The sequence below is a fragment of the Lonchura striata genome, chromosome 1 (assembly GCF_050655825.1).
Source record: "Lonchura striata isolate lonStrDom1 chromosome 1, ASM5065582v1, whole genome shotgun sequence".
Classification (NCBI taxonomy): domain Eukaryota; kingdom Metazoa; phylum Chordata; class Aves; order Passeriformes; family Estrildidae; genus Lonchura; species Lonchura striata.
The window spans coordinates 100992660-101016256 of NC_140703.1; the positions used below are offsets into that span (position 1 = coordinate 100992660).

The following is a 23597-nucleotide window of genomic DNA, read 5'->3' on the forward strand; positions in this document are numbered from 1 at the left end:
AACTCATTTAACGTATTTTCAGAATAAAGATGTACCGTCCCTGTGGTATACCACAGTACTTCTCCTCCAGACAGCAAACAGGTACCACCTACCACAAGAAGAGATTGCTGTTTTGTTTCCACAATTTCATTTTAGATATGCTTCCTTAGAACATAGATCTTTCACAGGCTGTGGAGGCTCAGTGTTTGCCTGAACTCTGTGCTTTCCTATAGATCTGCAACAGTAAATCCCTGTACGAAAGAGAAGAGCATAAAAAGCAGGAGCAGGTATAGTGGAACACATTGAGCCTTTTTTCCCCAATGCAACAGCAAAGGTACTAGAGTTTTGTAAGAAGAAACATGCTAGCTACACTGGAACTGCCTCTTCAATACCATCAGCAAGTTTATCAAGATCTGGTGCCCAGCTCAAGTCCCAGTTCTAAAGCATACATGAAAGCCTTCACCTTCTATTATGGAAAAAAAAAATTCTATTCATCACCATGGCAGAAGGAAAATTTGAAGTAAGTACCAGCCACTAAATGCTCAGAAAACAAACAGCAAACAAAAGCCTCCAAAATAATAGCAAGTCTTGTGATTTTTTTTTTCAGCATTCAAGGACTACAACAGACAATGGCTTGATAGGATCAGGAATCAAGAGCAAAGATTTTGCAGTGTTAAAGAACTAGGCATCTGCAGCTTTCTGAAGGACACTGATCCTTGCACAGAAAGCAAGGAGACATCAAAGAGATGCTCTCTGGGGAACCTGAGACACCTTACAGCTATAGGGGGTTAACAGTATCTTGCAAAAATGTGATTCTTCAAAAAGGGAGAAAGGACTGGCAATGTTGGGGTATTATCAGTGGTTAATAATTTTGTAGGAGCACAGGAAACTATGTTTAGTGACCTCTAATTTCTCATGTTTTCTAAAGATAAATTAGTACTTCAAAGGAAGAATCAGGGAAAGCCACAGCCAAAAACACAGCCTCTCTGTACCACTCACACATTTGCTTTCCTTTCCAATTGTTCCCAAGCTGAAGGAATGTCCAATACAAGCCTTCAAACTAAGGATCAATCTGTAGAGACAATTCTTTCAGAGGGAAAAAAAAAGGCAGCATAACACAATGTGCATATTAAACATTTTTCCCCCAAAAAATATTTCAGCTTTTGAGAGAAAGACCTTTCTAATTCAAATATCCTGTTTGTTTGGATCAGAAAATAATCCTACTGGTTTTTGTTTTTCTGCCAACATCAACTTTTTAAACACTATAAAAACAAAGAAACGGTGAAAAAAGAAGAATATTCACTCCATCACCAGAGATCAGTCATGGAGGACCTTACCACATGACTGTATGGCACAGAAGAACAAGGAAGGAGCATCAGGGCATCCAGGCACTACACCAGGGAAGAATTTGGGAAGACACTTCAGCAGCTCCCAATGGGTCCTGTCTGAAAAATGCTTTGGAAAATGAGCAGCACAGCTATCATATGTGAGACCTTGAAACTGTCACTCTGTAGTTGTGACCTGATGGAAAGACAACCCAATGCAAAATGGTCATTTTTCAAAAAGGCTTTGCTGCATTTTTTAATGAAAACTCCTGTTCGTCTATTACCCAGCCAACAGAGGGCTTGAAGACACATCAAAACCTTGTCATCTACATATAAAGAAAAAACAGGCACATCATCTAGCTCATGGGAATGAAAACCACAAGCCAGGGACTTTGAGCCTTCAAGCTGATGAAGCTTCCATGGTTTGAGATTAAAACTCTGTTGCATTCTTGCTTTTCTTGAATTTCCCACACAGAGATATAAACGGCAATGCCCTTAAAGCTCAGAGGACTTGGATTTAATGCTGTAAACTCCAATTATGTTAACTATTTTAAACACCCATGAGAAGAACAGCATTCTGGTAAGTTATGCACACAAAGTTATATTGTCACTCCCTATTTTCTACTCCCTTAGTGCTTTCTGGAGATGGGACAGCATGAGACAGCCACCAAGCTCGGTGCCCTGACAGAGTCCCACCAAGGCTTGTGCTTAGTGTTAGCCAAGCCTTGGTCTCCTCTACAGAGATGAGGGGTCTCATATAAACAGATACTTACCCCAGTTACTGAGCTGATAGAATGGCAGGAAGCTAACAATGTGCAAGCAAAGGGAAAGATTTAGCAAAGCCAAATACTTCTAGAGTTAATAATCATGCCCTAATTCAAACCAGGCTTCTCTAAAGCAGGTCAGGTTAATTTTAATTACTATGCAGGTTTTTTTTTCTTGGCATGAGCCAAAGACGTTCACATCAGAACCAGAGGAACCACTTGGGAAGCAGGAAGCTGCTGCACTTATCCTGTGAGTACCATGACCCGAACCAATTAGTATGCAGTGCTGCACATTTCCTTAAATCATCTCCAGTGCATACATTCCTGGTCTCACATCCAGGGTCACCATAGCTGTGAGGGAAACAAAAGACGGTGGTGATGCTTGCTGGCAGTGCTGCCCTGCCTCTTCCACGTGTCTGCAGGGGAACACAGCTGCTGGGGCTAACATTTGGGAAGGTACTTCTTGAGCAAACTCCTACCATGCAAGTGCAGGTAAGCCCACACACAGCTGCATGAAAATAGACTGAAGAGTTGGTGCTCCCAAGCAAAACTGGAAATGAAAGTCTGCATGTGTGATTGAGTTAATGACCAATTTAAGATTACGTGAACAGAGGTTAAGTTTAGGTTACAACGTAACCCTGAGAGGACAGAAGCTACACAGTTAGGCAGAACACTACCAGATTTTCACACTCTGCAACTTGTGCCATAGCATATACAAAGGCATTGTCACTACCCTCTGATTCAAAGCCATCTACTCCACAGGACTTGACATAACCAAAGGATATGTCAGCATCCTCCACAAACTCAAGGAGGACCCTCTTATGCAATGTTACTGTTACATCTGAAGAGCTTATTTTCATTTGTACTTCATTAATAAAACAAACAAATAAAAGAACAAACAACAAAAAGACACACGGAGAAAAAAGAAAGCTTGTCTTCTTTCACATTAAGCCCAGAAAGGCCATATGAGGACCATCCTCAAAAGCCACTGCAGAAAGCATCAGATGTCCAAGCCACAGTCTACACTGTCCTGCAGCCACAAAATCTCCTGATCATTCTAGTCTCCCACAGAAGGGATGCTGATAGTGAGTACACAACTAAGAAGTGCTGGAATCCTGATCTCCTCTCAAGCTTCATGTTTTGTATGATTAACTTCAGTGCTTAAGAGAAACACAGCTGCCTTGGCAGGTCACGTTCAAGGAAGAAAGGCAGTTTCTGAGTAAGTGCAAAAGCTCCTTAAAGTCATGATGACCTAGGGGAAGGATTTTAAATTAATTGCCAGTATCCCCTAGCAGGAAGCACTGGTACGGTACATCCCAAGTGCTGTGGAAGGCCTGAGATGCAGGCTGTCACCAGGGTGCCCTTCCCAGCTGTCCCCTTCAGGACAAAGCAGGGAACACAAGAGCTGCCAAGCCTGATGGCTTTAAGTGTCACAGTTCCATCTGTGTCTGCCACAGAAGAGCACAGGTCACTGCTACAAGTCCACTCATGATGTGTAAGTCACCTGAGTGCCCAAAATGTCTATACTGAATGTCTCTGGGACCAGAGGCAACAGCTCAGGATAAATTAAATTTTGGGATACTACTGTGATGTCAGTGATTTAGCCTGACACAAGAAAATAAGTGTTAAAATGGCAAATAAAGGCAAGTTTAACAAGGCCAAATGTAAGGTCCTGCTCCTGAGTCAGGGCAATCTCAACCATGCATACAGGCCCAGTGATGAGTGGACTGAAAGCAGCTCTGCCAAGAGTGACCTGAGCTGTTGGTGGATGAAAAACTGACTTTGAACCAGCAGTGTGCACTTGCAGCCCAGAAAGCCAACTCTACTCTGGGCTGAATCAAAAGCAGTGTGGCCAGCAGGTTGAGGGAGGTGATTCTGCCCCTCTATTCTGCCAGTGCAATACCCCAGCTGGAGCACTGCATCCAGCTCTGGGGTGCAGCAGCCTCAACGCAGAATGGGCATCAACCTTTTGGAGCGGGTCCAGATGGGGTTACAAAGATGATCGGAGGGCTGGAGCATCCTATGAAAACAGACTGAAAGATGGGGTGGTTCAGCTTGGAGAAGAGAAGGCCTGGGGCAGCTTGGAGAAGAGAAGGTCTGGGGAGATGTTGTAGCACCTTCTAGTACCTGAAAGGAGCCTACAGAAAAGATACGGAGGGGCCCTTTACCAAGGAGTGCAGTGATAGGACAAGAGGTAATGCTTTAAACTGAAAAGAGGGCAGATTTAGATTAGATACTAGGATGAAATTCTTTACTGTGTGGGCAGTGAGACACTGTAACCAGTTTTCCCAAGGAAGTTGTGGACGCTCCATCCCTGGAAGTGCTCAATGGAGCTCTGGTTTAGTGGAAGATGTCCCTGCCCATGGCAGGGGAATTAGAACTGGATAATCATTAAGGCACCTTTCAATCCAAACCATCCTACAATTCCATGATTTTTCTCCCATGTTTAGACTTGGATAGGAAGAATAAATCTCTCTCCATAGAGATCTAAGAACCACATGCAAATGCAAAGCTCAAGTGTTGGAGCAATGAAGCATATGTAACAAAAAGCTTGACATATTTTCTGAGTAAGGCAATAGAAAACACTTTATTTACAAGGTACAGGAGCCAACATAAGGGATGTTTCACACATGCAGAAGAAGACAGACTACTGACCATGTGGGAAGTGGGCAAAGCAGTCACGCTCACGAACACATATGGAAGGAAAAAGGCATGCTTCCCTCCTACTAATCTTACCAGTCTCTTCCCTAAAAAACAAGAGTTTTAAGGATTGAGTATTATTAAAAGGATTACAGTAAACAAGAACTTAAGCATGATGGCATTTTCCAAATTATAAACCTGCCTTATATGATGGGAAAGAGGAAGGAGTGCTTTGGGAACTCACATTTTGGCCAGAGAACTGCTCTTCCCCTTTTGTGTTGTCTTATTAAGTCCACTGTCCTGGTTTAGGAAGGGCACTTCCCAGTATAGCACTCCCACTTAAAAGAAAACAAGCCACTCCCCTTCTCCCCCACTCTGGTGGGAAACAAAAAGCAGAGATTATGGGTTGAGATACGAACAAGTTACTAGAAACAGCAATGAAATAAGAAAATTAACAGTACCAGTAACAACACTAATAAAAAAAGGGTATAAAGAGAGGGTGATTTACAGGCAAAAACCTGCTCACCAGCAGGCACAACAAAAACAGTGGCAGACACCCTCCACATGCCACATTTCCACACCCCACAAGCCACGGACACGTTCCTCCCAGAAGCAGGAGTCCCTTACTTCCATCCCTGGCAGTGATGTGGGTGGTATAGAATAGCAACCCAGATGTACACACAGGACTCCAGGCTCTGCCCCCTCAAGGCTACTGCAAATAAAACACCTCTGTCCTGGCCAAAACCAGGACATCCTTGTCAGCCTCTTCTCAGTAGTCCTGCACAGAGGGCCTAGCAGGCCAGGGGAACAACTAATGAACAAAGATGCTACACTTGCAAGTAACTGGTAGGGTTTCCTTGGGTTTTTTTTTTTTCAAGAGAAACTCAGGGATTGTTTCCATTCTCATCCCTCAATTAAACCCTAATAACGCTGTAGTAAATAAGGAACATTTCTAATTTTCTAACCACTTTGAATATAATTCTAAGAGAGTAGGTAATCTTCAGAAAGTAGACAGCTATCCTACAGCCGTCATACTGATCAATTTTGCAGGTATCTCTACACCAAAAAATACCAATGCTATCTAAGATCAACTAATCAAACATGAAACAAAGCAGTTTTATCAACTAAATGTGTTTTTGTAAGGGGGACAAGTAACTAGTGCTGACTGTAACTACCCTGGCATTTTCCTGAACCTTTTTTTTTTTGCACGTTCTTATAGGAACGGAAGACTCGGTGGGCAGTAATTAACACAGTTATATGTCAGGCTTTAACAGCAGCTGGGACATTTCCATTAGCCTTGGCAACAACACTTTATATTCCACATGTACCATGCCTTTTTGTTACTGTGGAAATAGAAATCTAAGACTCCAACCTCCCTTCAGTAAAGCAGTTAATTTTGCTTTAAGAAAGTGTCTCTTGACTTTCTGTTTATTTTAAAGCTGTTTCTTTTAAAGTCTTTCCTGTTTTCTGTCTCTAAGAGAGGTACATCACTTACTCGGAAGCACAAGTCACAGTCACAGCTGTGCTCATCTGCCATGTGTGAATAGCACATGTGCAAAACCAGCAAGAGCTTCTGGATGTCACTTCATGGAGAAAGTCTTAAGGAGAGGTTCAAATGCCAACAGGAATAAGGGGGCAGGGAACTATCTACCCACACACATCCCCTGCCCACAAAACCTAAAACAGCCTAGAGAGAGAGGATAAGGTTTGACCATGATATCCAGCACTTCCTCTCTGTGAGGAGAATGGAAAGAGCCTAAACCATTCTGGACAAGCTGGATGGTTATGGGAAAACATTCAGCAGATTTTATGATGACAGCCATAGGAAACATCAAAAAAAAAGCCACAAATAAAGTTTTACAAGAAAATAAAATAATTTTAATGAAATCTGCAGACTGTTTAAGGATTAAACCAATTGAGTCTTAACTCGCACTGCTACCTCATTTGTGTTTTATTTCAGTCCCACCCACTCCTTGAATACGTACCTTCAGTCTGTCACAGCTACTTTAAATCAGCATTTTCAAGAGTTTTTTTATTCCTTCCTTATTCTTTTTTTTTTTTTTGCTTTCCTGAGGTTTCCACTGAGGAATAAGAGGAATTTAGTATGTGGTGGATTACAACAATTTCTCAAGCATGGTTTTGCAAGCATATCAGTGGCAGATAACATGAAAAATGTCAAAGAATTTCAGGAGAAGGTTAAAGATTAAGTATCTATTGTATGCTTCTCATAAAGTCTGAGGAGAAAAACAGGTATTTTCAAACTGTTTAAAAATAATTTAAAGGCAGAAACAAAAAATTGGAGGCTAAACCCAGCAGAAACTACTTAACTGGGTATTTTTTATTCCACATCTTTATTTTTTTAAGTCTCCAGAAATAATCTGAATTGGGGGATTTTCATCAGACAACTACCAAGCATGAGAAATCACCATTTCAATTTCAGCACACTATGGAGTAAATGTCTATGAAGTGAAGATATACATTGCATAAGGGAAATAATTACTAACACAGGCTACATCAGTCACACATAGCAAAACCCCCTCTGCACTGCATTCCTCGCATTTGCTTATGCAAAACTTTGGCTCAATGTAACAGTTCTCAGCTTTAGTACCTAATAACTTCACTGGCTGGAGAGCAGGCAGTAACAGACAATTATATGGACTGGATTCTGTTACATTCTCTTGACATGGCATGACAAATATCTCAGAGATTTCCAGGCTTTTGTACTTGTGCCCATCACAGAACATGAGCAGATGTTGCATTAAGTGTTCCTGTTTTTACACCTTGCAAGTCGTGGGTTCTTGACAGATGTGCTGGAGCAGATCCCTGTGCTTGCACCAAAAGAACTCCAAAATACTCCCACTAGACATCTCTATTTCCTCACGACTTTTTTTTTTTTTTTTAATGCATGCCTAAACAGCTCAAGAAAAGCATTTAATTTCCCACAAGGGAAGTTTCATGTGGCAAACTTATTTTCAGCTGTGTGCTTAACAAATACAAAAACTCATTTTACGATTTTGTTTGGGAAAGTGCATGACATTTATGTCAACACAGTTTTGGTAACAAAAGCGTAAGTTTAGACACAAGTAGCGATTCCTTAAAACCTTCCAAAAGTTGTTCCTTCAAAAAAATGAAACAAAGAAAAAGGAAAGTACAAATATAAGATACAGAAAGCACAGAGAACAAGAAAATTAAAACTGCTTTAGTAAAGAGTTTACAAAAAAGTATTGAAGATCGAGCTAGTGTTCTGCACTAGTTCAGACTTGCACAGTGTTTGTTGGCATGGGGTGTGCCAAGGATTCCACTGCAGAAAATCCTTACAGAAATTTCCCGAACCTTGAATTTAAGAAATTTAAAAAAAAAGTCTTAAGTTGATGAAAGCACTATCTTATGCCATGAAACATTTGTGCCCAATCAGAAAACACATATAAACCCACAAAATTAAAAAATAATAAAAAAGCATGTGAAACCTCTCTGGAAGCAAGAACTAAGACACAAGAGCAGCCACACGGCCAAGTGGGCTCCCAGAGGGTGTCAAAGGGTGTCAGCAGGTGACTGCAGGCAAACAGTGCTCACCTGCAGCCAGAAGCTAAGTGATACACACTCAGCATCACGACTGAGAAGCCTCAATGAATTTGTTAGCATGTAAGCTGGCAAAAACACAGACTAAAGGGTAAAGCCAGGTACTGGAGAGCCCCAGTCAGCCGTCAGCATGAGGGAGTCAGACCCCTCCCCAGTTAGCCACCAGGGACAGGCTCCACTGTCCCAGCTAAACAAAACAACCAACAAGCCCAAGTGTATGTTTCCAGTATTGAGAAAACCAGTGCACTACTCAAAACATAAACCTCCTCTGGCTGAACTGCCATCATTTATTCAGGGTTTGGATCCCCTGACCAGCTGCATTGTTAACACAAGTTGTCCTTTCTCTCTGTTTATCCACAAACCGGCACCTGGAAGGTAAGCCAGCTGCTTCCTTACTCCTGCAAAACTTTTGCCCTGTTTGCCTTCAGTGCAATCCAGCTCTGATTTATGTATGGTTTACACCAGGGCAATTCTTGTATTTCCACTGCCATTGAAGGAGTGTATTCAAAGACAAGAGCTTTAGGCTGCAATACACAGCAATTGCTCTATGCACTCAACAGACATTAAAAACCCCAAACAAAATTATGAAGGCTGTATCTTACATTGGATACTTCAAATCAGTTCAAGAAGTCCGGTCTTGCTCATGACCCAAATCCCAGCTAGCTTTGAAGCACAGTCCTTTTCAACCTCCTCCCTCAGGAGAAAAAGAAATTAAAAGAAAAAATCTCAAATATTAAAGTACAAACACATCTGAAAGTCCTTTTCTGTATGTATAAATCTATGCTAAAATTTCTAAGTGTGACATGCACGCAACTATCAAAGCGTTAAACAAATATGCCCAAAAGTGATGCAGAGAAAGGCACCGAGGTTTGTACCTATCAATAGCTCTATGGCTGGCACAGCCTTCTGTTAATGAAACATAAGCTCCATTCACATTTTGAAATTTGCTGCTAGTCAAACAGCTCCAAAACTAGGGAGAACAAAAGATGTTGAATTCTCATAGTTCTTTGTGTTGCTTGTAAATGTTTCCCAAGCCACAGCTCTCCATGCAAGCTTTTGAGTCTAAAACCCAAGAGACAAATAATTATGGAGAGGAAGATTGCCAAAGCACCAAGACAGAGCAGCAATAGAAAGCAACAAACAGCTAAGAATTAAGTGGCACACAAGATGCTACCTATTTGTTACACTGAATGGTGACTTCTACACTGATGCCCACTGTGTTTACAGGGTACAGGGAAGGGGTGACAGGATTTTTACTGGGTGACAGGATTTTGATTGGCACAGCTACTCCTGCACCAAGGTTATCTCAAGTTCACACCTGCCTGCAGAATAAAGGCTGGGATAGAATCAGGACACGTGGATTCCTCTCTGGGTCCTGTCAAGCCAAGTCTGCTTCCTTTGGGCCACAGGCTACATTGCACATGACCTGGAAGAAGAGAACTTACAAGATGGATGTGATGGGCTCTCTTTTGCCCTTTGACCACTGTGAGAACTTACCCAGTAATCCTCCCCACAGAGGACTCTGCAGCTCTACAGAGAGAAGCTTGAAGGCTCAGCTGGGACCCATCACTTTAATACAAACATCTCTGATGTTCCACATGGAAACTAAACTATCTTTCCTTACATTTGCTCACACCAGTGCAAACCCAGAGGCACTTGTACACAAATGGATTTTAACGAACCAGCCAGATGAACAGAAAGAATCTTGATTTCTATCAAACCAATGCAGCCACAAGCATGCATAAGCAAACCCTGGAAAATGACCTCCCAGATGTCTCACCACACACCTCATCAGATTGGAACATCAGAGAGATGCCATGTGCTCCATCATCTTCCAAAACATTAACACTGTGAGGCCACGAAGAGATTGAATTGTTCACAGGTGGGCTGGAGGAAGGCAGCTCCATGGCTCTGCACGGGTGCCCAGCAGGAGCGGTGTGAGGAGCTGTGCTCAGGAGCAAGGTGCTGTGCTGCCTGGCAGGTGCAGGGCAGGCACTCACGGGGACCAGCTGTGGCCATGTCTGAGGAAAGGCAAAGGGCACACACAGCTGGGGTGCCCCTGGGGGAGGTCAGACAGAAGAGAAATCCATCAGTGGGAAGAGCAGCCATTGTGAGGAGTGAGGTAACGCAGCAACACACAGCAGCTCCCTCAGCAAATGCTCTGCTTCAGTGGAATTTCAGCAGCTACAATGTTCTCCCACTTCTGAAAAGACAGCAACACATTTCTAACCAAAAACTATCAGTGGAAATACAATAAGAGGAGTTATTTTGCATCTGCCTTCAACAACTGTGTACCTCAGACCTCGCTACTGAAAATGTGCACCACTCAGATAACGTGATACTGCTGTATGAGGAAAAAAATGTGATATCAGGAAGTGGTCTTCACTGGGTTTGCTTTCAAGGTTTTTTTCACCTTATCCTGAAATGGACACTGAACTTATTTTTTTAGAATAAAGACTTTAGATATTACTGAATATTGTTTAGAGAAGTTGTGGATGCCAAATCCCTGGATACTCCTTCCCTGGAAGTGTTCAAGATCAGGCTAGGCAGGGCTTTGAGCAAGTGAAAAGATGTCTCTGCACATAGCAGAGCATTGGATTAATTGATCTTTAAAGGTCAAACCAAAATATTCTATGATTCTAAGACACCTGGTAACTTCAACTGGCTTTAAAAATTCTATAAACACTCTGAAAAAGACAGGCAATCAGGCACTGACAATTCAGACCTCCCAGGGATGCAATTTATTATCCAGTATGTTCTTCTGAAATGTAACAATTCAAGATCTATCAGATATAGAATTAATACACAGGACGGAAGAAATCCTGTATTACAGAACCATACACCTAAAAAGAGGATGAGGAAGAACCTGTAAATATAGTGAAAACACAGATTGTTTAAGATCATTCTCCGTTTGCAGACAGTGTTCTGCTCAATATCTCTTTTCAAAAAACCAACCAACCCAAATACAATATATGTACCCACATAGCTCCAATCACTTTTTTTTTTTTTTCTTTTAGGTAAAAAGCAACAGTTTGGAGAGTACAAAGAAGAAAAAGTATAAAACTACAAAAACACACAGTTCCCAAGAAATTATGTTGCATCATGCTTTTCAAACTTTTAGGAACCAAAACGTTTTGCTTTTTTTGTTCATTTTGTAAAATAATAGCCCCCTCCCCACCTTCTAAGTGAAAGACTATGTCTTAGAGAGTGTGTGCCACAGGTGTGAGATCCCATGGGTGGGGCTTCTCACAGGAGATACACAAAGCAATGGTCAGTACTGAGCACCCTCCATCCAGCCAGTGCAAACCCTATCCAACTCTGAGAATAGGGTGCCCAAATTTCAGAAGTGCTGAGGGAGCCAAAAGCCCAAAGAACAGCAATGGCTTTAGAGGGCTCTCAGCCTCCGAAAAGGAAAACAAAACCCAGCCTGGGTAAGCCAGTCCTACACAAAAGTTTTGTATGAGCAAGGACAGCTCAAACTGCCTTAATGAGAGGCTGTCCAACACATCCCTGCCATGAGATCAGGAATGTGTTGGACACTGGGGCTCCACACAAGGCCTGGTGAGACAATCACATCAGCCTCAGTCTACCTAATGCCAAGGCAACAGTTATGCAATGACAAAAACAAAACGTTGTATTCATGGGGGACTGGATCACCAGCTGACAAAGGCTTCTTTTTGTGACTTCTTTTTGAAGTACTTCATATGAAATTTCTGCTCCAAGTCCCCTCTCCTGACTGACCCAAACTGCCATTAATTCAGGCACAGCTTGGTCATCCAACAGTGCTTCTAAGCAATGAACTCGGCAGACCTTGGAATTTTGTGTTGTCATTATCATCATTATGAGCAAAATGTTCAAGAAAAGTTTCCTTGGCTTTACTCCCCTTTCCCCAACTGCTACATTCAGGACAACACCTTCTATATGGACATAAATTATATACTTCACACACTGTTGCAGACCCACAATGTGTAAGACTTTTTTAGGATTTTAGGACTGAAATAAAGATGGGCTTCTCCTTAAGGTGAACCACTCACGAAGATTTAAAACAGTGTTTTGATTTCAAACTGCTAGCAGCTTAATTCACTGAAGAAAAACCAATTTCATACACTTACAGCAAAGACATTTAAGAAAAATTTTACATGGAAATCAATACTCTTCCCTTAATAAGACAGTAAAAACATTCCTTTGTTTCTATCCCTCTTCACTCCCTATTCCAAGTTTTACGGGACATCAACCCATGCCAGTAAAAGTGTAAGTTAAGAGGAAGATGGTAAGATACAGAAAAGAGGAGGGGCTGCCCACTTTGCAGTTTCATTTAATATCAAAAGTTCACACAGGAAAAGAATAATCTAAAAAATAAATATCAGAACATGGACACAAAAAATAAGCTTTTTAATGCTGCTAATACAGCTGGTTGGTTTGTTTCAATCATCAGAGCTGCTAAGGATACAGGAATTAGTACTTTACCATGCACTGAAAGGGGTGTAGAAAACTTCTAAAAAGCTTAGTAAAAAGACATTAATATTAGAGGAGTCTGATCTTCACTAAGCTAGGGAACAAAGCAGTTAATAAGCATTTAGAAATTAGGGAATTAGGTGATGCGAATTAATTTAACAAAGTAGCAACCATAGGAATTCTGTCAGCTTCCTTTAGCTTTGGCTGAGTAATTAATTTTTTTACTTCTTAATTAAAACCAGAGACAGTGCCAGTATCAGTGTGTGCATATTAACACTTAGGCACGCACTGATAGCTCTGCTTTAGCAGTTGCAACCTCTAAGCAATAGTATGCCAGTGGCAAACCAGACCAAAGATACAGCTGTATTTCCCTTTCTTTTTTCCAACCTCCTAACTATCATTACTGCTTAATTAACTTGGATGTATTGTTGGTTGAAAGAGATTTCGCGGGAAGCAGCCCATATACTAAAAGTCCCATGCTGAAAGGATGGGAATACTGAAGATGAGTGCTGACTGCCCACGGACCCATGTGCACTACGGATCTTTCCCTCCCTAGGGCCCCATTTCTGCTCCTGTTAATACACTCACGCAAGCGCTACCCTCCTCATAAGTTTGGGAACAGAAGTCGCCACTTTCCACCCACACCCAACTCCCTCCACCGCTGCCGAGGGAACAGCGCAGCACGTTATCCCGACGGCCCGCAGGATTCCCGAACGCTCACACCAAAATGCATCCCGGCCGGCAGACGGAGCACCCAGCACTGCCCACTCCTCTCTCCTCAGCACCTCCCTCTCCTGCCTGTGTCCCGAGGCTAATCCCCCTCTCCCGACCAAACTTCACACCCCAAAAAGCTGACCGCACCTCTGGGGACGCGGGTGTGGCGGAGAGGGGCTGCGCGCCCCCCGCTCCGCCGTAAGCCCGGGCAGCCGGGCGAGACCGAGCCGGAGCGCAGCGCCGGGCGGCGGCACCGGGACCGCGGAGCGCCCCGGGCACGCTCCGGCCCCACGGCCAGCCCTGCCCCCCGAGCGCGCCTCTTCCTCGGCTTCTGCGGGATGGACCACGGGATGGAGAAGCTCCGGGCCGGCTCCAAAGCTACAGATTCTGCATTATTATCACCATCATCCACACCAATGATTTGTTTCCAGAGGAAGGGAGCGCTTTGCGGCTGGCGAGCGAGGTCCCGCTGTCCCGCCGGACAGGACCCCGCGCCCGTGCCCGCTCCCGCTCCCTGCGCGGAGTTTCTGCGGCAGCGGCGCCGAGCGAGGCGGGCGGAGGGGCGGCCGCTCCCCCTGCCCGCGCCGCCGGGGCGCTCCACAGGCGGCTGCGCTGCCCGCCGGGGCTGCCCCGCGCCCACCCTCGCCGCGGCTGCCCCGGGGCGCGGGCTCTGCTCGCTTACCCATGGCTGGCTGGCGCGGTCCGGGCTGTGCGGGGGGCGCAGGGCAGGGGCTCGCTGTGCCGTGCCGGGCTGTGCCGGGTGAGCGGGCTGGCGGAGGGCAGCGGCCGCAGCTCTCGCACTGGCGGGCTCGGCTGGGCTCGCCGGCGGCGGGAGCGAGGGGCGGGCGGGGCGGAGGGGCGGAGGGGCGGAGGGGCGGAGGGGCGGGCCCGGCCGCGCGGGGCAGCGGGCACGGCGGGCACAGCGCCCTCCCGCGGCCGCTGCGCCGCGCGGGGTTCGCGCTCGGGTCCGCCCGGCGTGACTCGGACCGGCCTCGGCGCTGCGGCCGGGAGCCTGACCCGCGGCCGGACCCTGACCCGCGGCCGGGATCCCTGACCCGCGGCCGGGAGCCTGACCCGCGGCCGGACCCTGACCCGCGGCCGGGAGCCTGACCCGCGGCCGGGACCCTGACCCGCGGCCGGGATCCCTGACCCGCGGCCGGGAGCCTGACCCGCGGCCGGACCCTGACCCGCGGCCGGGACCCTGACCCGCGGCCGGGACCCTGACCCGCGGCCGGGATCCCTGACCCGCGGCCGGGAGCCTGACCCGCGGCCGGACCCTGACCCGCGGCCGGACCCTGACCCGCGGCCGGGATCCCTGACCCGCGGCCGGGAGCCTGACCCGCGGCCGGGAGCCTGACCCGCGGCCGGGATCCCTGACCCGCGGCCGGACCCTGACCCGCGGCCGGGATCCCTGACCCGCGGCCGGGATCCCTGACCCGCGGCCGGGAGCCTGACCCGCGGCCGGGAGCCTGACCCGCCCGCCCGCAAAACCTCGGGAACCTGAGCCGCCGGCACCCTTGACCTTCAGAGGCACCTGCCCCTTCACGTTTCCCTGTGCCCACGGCAAGGGAGCTGTGCGCTCAAGCGCAGCATCGTTTCATTCACTGGTGCCTGGAGCCGTGCTCAGCAATGTGGTTCCCGCCTCCTCGGCCCTTGGGAAGCGCTCTCGGCGCTCTCCAGCGTCACGCAGCACTGCGGGAGCCGCCACGAGCGGCGTTCAGCCACACAGCCGTGAGCCACCGTGCTCGCAGGGACTCCGTCATTCTTTAAGCACTGCCAGGAATTGGCGTCTTGGCTTTGGGAAAACTCGGTGGACGGGACCCTGGAAGTAACAGAGCAGGGAGTTCGGGGGCATACAGGTGGCTTCTCCCTAAGGAGATTACCAGTAGCCCCTTCCCCATACCTAGAGATGTTGCAGGTAAAAATAACAGTGTCACACAGGAATCATCCTTCACAGACACTGAAGACAGGTATGGAAGAGAGTGGCAAAGTCAGCTTTTTATTTTAGTTGCTTTCCTGAATTGGACTTTTACCATTAGAGCAATTTGATTGCTTCATTTGCAAACACCAGTGCTTTAGACAGAGTAAGTGCATCTACAGTGACTAATATCAATCAGATTGTGCTGATTTACATTAACTGGGTGCTTGGCATGCATTTTCCATTGTCTTTACCACAATAATAATACGCTAATTTTCTGTTATTTATGTGCAGTGTAAGGATATATTTCATTTCCTCCTACAATCATTAACACGTCAATCTATTCAATTATGTAACAATATTTTTCAACTCAAATTGAGATCAATTGCTTAAGAACATATTAATAATGTTCAAAAGCAAAAGAGTGACAGAAGTATGAACACTGATTTTTAGGGAAATTAGTTTGTATTTCGGAAATTCAGACCCCTGCTCCCAAAATAGTGTGTGAACTAATTATTAAAGTTGGAATGTTAATGTGTGGTTTCTTTTCTATTAACAAAAAAAAATCACAGTCTACTGGGCCAAAATTATCTGAGACTTTTGCATTGATTAATGAACATATATGTTTTTCCAGTAAGATTTGTGGGCTGAACACCATGCAAGCACCGTGGGATCAGGGAGTAAATACCTCTCCTCTAACAGGCAATAAGTGGATTGATGGAGTAAGCCATTTTATAAAGATAGAAAAAAGAAATCATAGCTAAGCTGATCACTAGCAAGCTGCTTCCAGACCCCACTGAGAATTAAAGTCGATGAGCTATGCACCTTTGAAAAATTAGATTAATTATGGAAATAGCGCATGACCCTTAACTAGAGTGGCACTAAATAGCACAAAAAGTATGGCAGGAACAATGGGCAAATGGTAAGAGCATTCCACAGTCTGCAGCACTATGTGCTAGTGAAGGTATTAGTTTCCATTTTTAAAATAAAAATTAGCTGAAATTTATATTCTTTGAAGTTGGTACAGCATACTGCTTGATTTATAATAGAATCAGCTGAAAAATATGCCTTAATTCCGACTGTACTTGCACTTAAGGGTAACTCTACATCACTGAAATCCATAGGATGAGTTCTTCAAGGGAAGTTGGTCAGTGCTGTCCAGGCTGGGTTTACACGCTTACACTGAAGTATGAGGCAGATATTCCTAAGGGAGTGCAGAAGAAGTTGTCCATATCAACACATTTGCAGTGAGAGGAGGGACTCACTTTCTGCCATTCTCAGAAATGTTGGTCATTTTCCTCTCCAAAGTGTAAAGCAAAGAACAGCTGTCCAAATATTGGTTATGGCTCCACAGTCAGTGGGGATTTCCACTCACAGAGGTGCCAAGGCTCTGATAAGAAAGAAGTTGACAGAAGTTTTGGTTCCTTAAGCAAAACTACAGTGTAATATTTAATTGAGGTCAAGGAGACAGGAATACTTGAAATTTCTGTTAGGAATAGAAACTAATGGATTTAATTTCAAAACCAAGATGTCTGGAGAAACAGGTATTTCCCTATTTGGGAGAGGCTTATGACTGGATTCTGGTCCATGCTCTTGCTCTTGTATCTGGCACACAATGTAGAGGACAAAGGCTGAAGCATGCAGCATTTCAGCAAGTCTCCCTGTTTGAATGGTTCCTTGGGTGATATAGCTGGTAGCTGTAAAGAAGGGAGGTAAATGATGTTGGAAGTTAGACTGATCAAACAATCTCTTATCGAGGGATTGTGAAACAACTGTTGCATATTTGATCTACAAAAGAGAAAACAAAGGTTAGAATTCTGCATTAATAATGTCATTGTCTATGTTGGGTGCTTAAAACCTTTTCCATAGTTTAGGTGACAACCTGCAAACATCTTTCTATATGCAGTTACCCTAATACCAACATAATGATATGAGGTGTTTCGAGACACCTTCACTCCCTGTAGCAATATGCTTGAATTACCTCCTAACTTATTCTGGAGCAGTATGTCCCTCCCTGGAGATATTTTTAAGGAGGCCATTTGATGTTCAGAAGAAGATTTAACTTCACTCTCAAGGTTAGTCAAGAAGAGCCAAGATGGAATGTGGGGATCTCACTAGTTGTAACCGAGGGCATGGCATCAGTATGAAATAGCATATTTTACTGTATTTGACCATTTCCAGCAATTAGTGGTGAAACAGATTTCTAGATTAAGAGAAGGTTCATTGCATATAATTATTTTTTTGTTTTAGTTTACCCAACTCCATCTGTTTCTCCACTTCTCCACTGCAGAACATCCTAGCTCTGAAACAAATCCCTTTTTTGTGGATGAAATGGTGTGATAGCTGCTGCTACCTGTTTGTCTCTGTTTTCCACTCCCACTCTTTCCTCAAGCTATCTAACTAGACAGATTGCCCTAGGTAGGAAACCTTCCCAATTAAAAACAGAATCAAAGGCAGTGTGTTTCCACTTAATGTTTCAGCTTTGACTAAACATTTTGGTGCATTAAAAACAGTGGTTTAATAAAAATATGTGCTAATATGTGTGTGTTTCAGTGGGTTCTCAGCTCCCACATCAGCTGTATGTGAGACTCTATCCTAAGGCTCCCTCTGCTAACACTGAAGCTAATGGTTAATCATGATATTCCCTCCTCTGGTTACTACATAGGCAGCGTCAGTGGGTAGCAGTCATGGCCATTTTGCTGAGGATGAGAGTGAGTGTATGGGGTGCTACTCTGCTTTTGCAAAAATCCTGCAAATTTCCAAAACCTTATAAAATCAGGGACCCATAAACCAGCGTCCTTTTGAATGTTAGCATGAATGCATTTTAGCTTTAAGGAAATCAGAAGTGATAAAAACTAGTTTTAGTTGCAGTGAGTGTTCTCTGAGGCCTTTCTGTGATTGCATGTACAGTTGAGGCATACTGTGGTTTTTCTCTCCCATGTGATCTTCTGTTCACAGAGGCCGTGGATGTTAAAGAGAAGTAAGGTGACAGTTGGATGCCTTTGTACACTTTGTGCACTTTATATCTGTGTGCAAAGGAGAGGTGACCTGTGTGGTCACCTCTCAGCATCTCGAGGTAGATCAAGGGGAATGACTCATGCTCTCCTCTGTCTTTTGTACCTGTTATGTGAAGCTGATCCACTGCAGACTCCAGCTGCTGCTACCAAAACCACTTTTTAGTGCTCACTGCAGAGAGTTGTTTGCAAAGCTCATCCAGCAAAATGCTGAACAATATGGTTCAGATCATTTGCACTGTGTAGTCCAGGGGAAAAGAGAGAAAGGGAAGGATAAAAAATGAGAAGTCATTTGGTGTAGTTTAGCCAACATGTAGATACACCTCCCAGAATTTAACATTCAGGTGTGACAGTATAAGAAATAAATAGTCTTCAAAATGAAAACTACATTTTATTACCAAGAAGGTCACATTTCCAACAACTGTTTCTCAATATGTAAATACAAGCAGTGGCTGCTTTGAAAAATATATAATTATATATTCAACAAAATTCAACAATATTTTTTCCCAATGCAGTACAGTTAATTTAATCTGAAAATTAGTGATTACCATTTTGGTGTTAATTATAGAGTACTAAATACATCTTCAGTGTTAAAAGATAGACTCATCTCTATTTTATATCCCTTGTGGAACTCACTTGTGGAATTAACAATGTTGCTTTGTTATTTTAGAGGCACAAAAAAATTAGGAGGTATCATTGGAAACAAAGACTCAATATATTGATTAGGACCTCTGCTTTTACTTAGGCCTACATAAGGGACCTTACCCCAAGCACAGAATTTTTCACTTACATGCAAGGATATTCTGTGAGTGTCCCTGAGAGATCCAGGTCTGGGGGCCACCTAATATCACAGTATAAGCTGTCTTTATTCTGGATACATGCAATTGCTTCTGTGCCTTTCTCTGTCTGCATGCTGCGTATATAACCCACACTTGGTAGGGAACCATGTAGGAAATAATATGTGGTCTGAGAGAGAGCATGAGTGGTTTCAGTAAAGCATTATATAGAGCAGAAATCTTGCGAGTGAATGACTGCACCAACAATCTGAAAACAGATGAGTGTTATACAGGAAAAACCACAAGTGGATACAACCTTTCCTTTCATGTGCAGCCCATCTCATTTCATCCTTCTGAATGGATCTGTGAAATGCAGAAATGCTGACAACCCTTACTCCTAGGGAGAGAGAGAGGAGTCTTACCTCCTGCTATGTGAATCATGATACAATAATCCTGTGAAGGCATTCTTCCACATACCTCATTATAAAACATTTGGGCTCAAAAATTCACTTGAGATTGATCCGAGATGATGAGTTCAGTCTAGAAGTCTTGGATATAAACACTTAACTGAAGCGCTTTGCTAAGTTCCTATTGTGAGGTATGATCATGTGGGCTGAAGAGGCCAGCCTAGGGTCTTTAGGGGGAGCTGACTCAAATGTATGGATTATCCAACATTTTCATTAGTACCACTGGGGAGATCTGAATGTGGAATAATTTGCGAATGAAGAAACGAGAGGGGGGCAAAATTAATGCCCAAGGAACATTAGTATTCAACTTCAGAGCAACCTCTGTGTGAGCATATATGCACTCATTGCAATATTCTGAAAATAATTGCATACATATGTATGTTAGTCCCACCCTCCAGTGGCATCAATAGGTTTAACCTCAGTTTTCTGTTGCACTGCAAATTAAGGGAAAAGACTTTATTTTGAGAGTGTTGAACACATGGCTGCCATCCAACAACTTCAGCATGGCAACCTCCCAAGAAAGCGCTCCAAGGCAGCCTAATCAGGACAGAATTTCTGGCAAAGTACATTTTGAGACAAGGCTCTCTCTCTTTTTTCAAAGTAGAAAACTCATTTGATGACAGGCACAGAGAGCATTTAAGAACATTCTCAGGTGCTTTTTTTGCAAACTGAAAAATCAAACTCAAAAAACTGAGGAGGAAAATTGCAGGAGTCATTTTAACACTTTTCCTGCTTTAGTTGGGCAGTGGAGACTGAGAAACAGCCAGCTGATTTCACTTTAGTTCTCATTTTTTTTACTACTGTCAATAGGTACAAGCTCGTAACTGATTACAGGTTTTAATGCTGCTCTGTAAACATGAATGGTGCTTTAAACTGTATCACAAAGCTGAGTTAAATTCTGTCCTAAAGGGCCACTCAGCTTTAATTTTTTGCTAACACACATTCCAAAAAGCTGGTTTGGGTTTTGTGTTGGGATTTTCCCTCCCTACACACAGTATGTTTTATTGCTTTTGTACTGCTCTTCCTGCTTTGCACAGTCCAGTTCTGGCAAGCAGCTATACCCAGAGCTGTGGTTTGTGGCAAAAATGCGATGTGTTGGAGGAAAGATGGGAAAGACTCCATTAGCAGCAATAATGTATCATCCTTGCTGTGCCCACAGTGCTAACAGTCTGAGAGGATGGGTGTCCTGGGCTGTGGGAGCTACAGGAGCTGGCACAGCCCTACAGGCTTTTCACTAGGAGGTACCAGAAGCGGCTCTAAGACACAACATCCTCCATCAGCTCTGTGAGATGCGGTTTTGGGAGGAAGGTGTGGCTTCAGATCTGCTGACATCGTGGAAATGCTTCACCTCCTTCTGACTTCACAGAAAGCCAAACACATTAGACCTGCCAGAAATGTGATGCTCAAAAAAGCCCAAGCCACTCTGGTCAGATGAGCAGAGCCCTCCCAGAAAGCCCAGCCTGATAAACAAAACTGAGGAACTTGAAAAATAACAAGATGTTGAGTTTGGAAGACTAATTCTCATTCCCTAGACTAATAAACCTGGTGATTTTTTCCTAAAAAAATATGAACACCTACTCTAAACAAGAGCATTTTCCTCCTACTTTCAGTGCAGACAGCTAATTTTTTGCAAATGCACAAGTACATGATTAAAACATAAAAGCAGAACACACTAGTCACTCATAAGTATCCATTCTTCAATTAGGAAACATAAAAAAGTAAATAAAAGTGTCAAGTATCTTACATTGATAATACTTTTATCCTTTATTTATTATAGCATATATAAGATACATAGGAGTGTCTGTATTTTCTAAATAAAGAACACTTTTTTAAGACTCTTGTTATTAGATTCTTGTTCTCCTGGATATTGTGTTCAGCAAATAGAAAAATAATATTCCAAGTGAGGAATGTAATAAAACTTTTTATTAAAACTATATTAAACACATTATACTGACATAGGTGAATCTGGATTCTTACTTTTTGTACTTCTTTTTTTTTTAATAAAGTTCGGGCTGAACATGAGTGTTTTGTAACTGCCTAGAACATTCATTGTCATCCAATATTCCAAGGAAATAGCTTCTTTGTGTTTAAAAGATGAAAGGGCCACAGGAAAACCAAACATCACAAGAACCTGGCAGACAAAATTACCCAAGGCCGTTCAAGAAGCTACAGAAACTGCTGCTTGTAAAATTAATCCCAAAAGACAACATTACTTCTAACACCCATTGGGCTGTTAGAAGTGACACTGTTTGAAGTTCACCTTGAAAAGGAAGCCGAAGTGCATGCCCAGGCCTTGAAAGACTCTGTCAGGGCTCATGCATATGAAGTATCAACAAGGTGATGCTGTGATGAGCTCAGAGGTGACTGCCCAGAGCCCTGGTGGCAGAAGATGTGCAGGAGGAACCGGAGACAACACCAGCCAGGGGTTATCAGAGCATTTCCTGCAGTTCTGTAGGAGAACAGCAGTTGAGGCAGAGGTAAATGAGCCTGGCAGGCTGGCAATTAAGGGAACAAACCAAGCAGAAGCCAGGGAAAGGTACAAAGAGGGAGGCAAAGCTCTGCAGGTAAGCTCATTGAGAGAAAAAGGGAGAGGAAGTGATGAGCAAAACAGGAGACAATGTCTTTCAGAAAGGGGGAAAAAACGGTCCTACTACAGCAATTTTCTAAGGCACCAGGTGCTGCTCTATCTGCAGTTTCATCTAGACACATCTCTGAGGCAACTGGGCAGTTTGGCTCATGTCCTTTCTTTCCTATGACTCCCACAGATTTTGAACCCTACTGTTAGAGATTTGCAGGCTGAAAAATTCCAGTGGTTAAGTTAGAAATCTGTAGTCATTAGAATAATGGGAGATCCCTTGAGAGAGCCAACACTGTTACGCAGAAAATTTATTAGCATCAGGAACAGAGGCCTGTATCAGCACTTTACTGGTGGATAAATCAGTGGGTTTGCTAATGATGTTTCGGTTCTCTTGATTGAATTGGATTTGTAAGAGAAATGCAGCTGCAGACTGAATTGCTTTATATGACAAGAAAATAATGAATAGCCAATCCTGAACACCCACGGTTTCTGTATATATGAGATAATTTAGCTTCCGTTCTTGTTGTTATTATTTTATATGCAAATGAAATTATCAATGCCTTTATATAATAACTTCCTGGATCACATTTATTCTAGAGCTTTTGCCTGTTTGTATGCAAGAGAAATTTCTTTCCCTCATTTTAGCCAGGGTTTAATACTAAATCCAGCTCCTGCTAGAGCCTGTGGGAGTTTTATTGTGTTATAGATATGACCCATCCAGAGGACATTGAAAGTGAACAGAAAATATTGAAACTGCCTGTGGTTATGAGGGTGCTATTATTTATTTGGAGATAGGGCCCATTGCCTTATGCTATTATCTGCATGTTACGTGTACTGGGTTTTGCATATTTGATGTTTACTTAACATGCATATCAGGTTTTTAACAATAGTGTTTCAGAGATGGTCTGGCTAAGTGCCCTCATCAGCCTCTTGCTAGGTTGTTCTCTGGGGTTCCAGCCAGTCAGTCTTTATGTGTTTGAAGTTCTAAATAGGCTACTGCTCCCACTCTGAAGGAGCATGCCAAACTGAACCAATGCCTGCTGGAAAAGTAAAAAATGGGATGCCAGCTGGCCAAGAGGGCTGAAAAGAGAGAAAAAAAGAGATAAAATCATTCTTACACAGAGAAACTGCCTTAGCAACATCCTCATCTGCTGGGTGGTAATAGATCACAGTTGCCTGGTTGGTCTTCCAAATGGCTGAACTCCCAAGTTACAGTTACTCCTTGCCCTTGGAGGTGCAGTTGACTGAGATGTACTGTTGAGACACATAGATTTGACAGATGGATTGTGCAGGCCAGGCACTGTATCCAGCAATTGTTTCTCCCACTAGGGGAAAGTCTTACAAAAGCTTTTTCCTGGTGTTCAACAGGATTGAGGTGGTTCATTGCA

General features: G+C 43.7%; 1 protein-coding gene across 2 annotated transcripts in view; it reads right to left on the reverse strand.

The window, feature by feature from the left end:
• The window catches only part of GPM6B (glycoprotein M6B), a 103479-nt gene extending 89184 nt beyond the window's left edge, over positions 1 to 14295 (reverse strand). For both annotated transcript variants that reach the window (XM_077781607.2, XM_085584845.1), the window contains exon 1: positions 14139 to 14295. In XM_077781607.2, the coding sequence (XP_077637733.1) occupies positions 14139 to 14142 (4 nt within the window). In that variant the 5' untranslated portion in view covers positions 14143 to 14295. The remainder of the gene's footprint in view (positions 1 to 14138) is intronic.
• Between the last annotated feature and the right edge of the window lie 9302 nt (positions 14296 to 23597).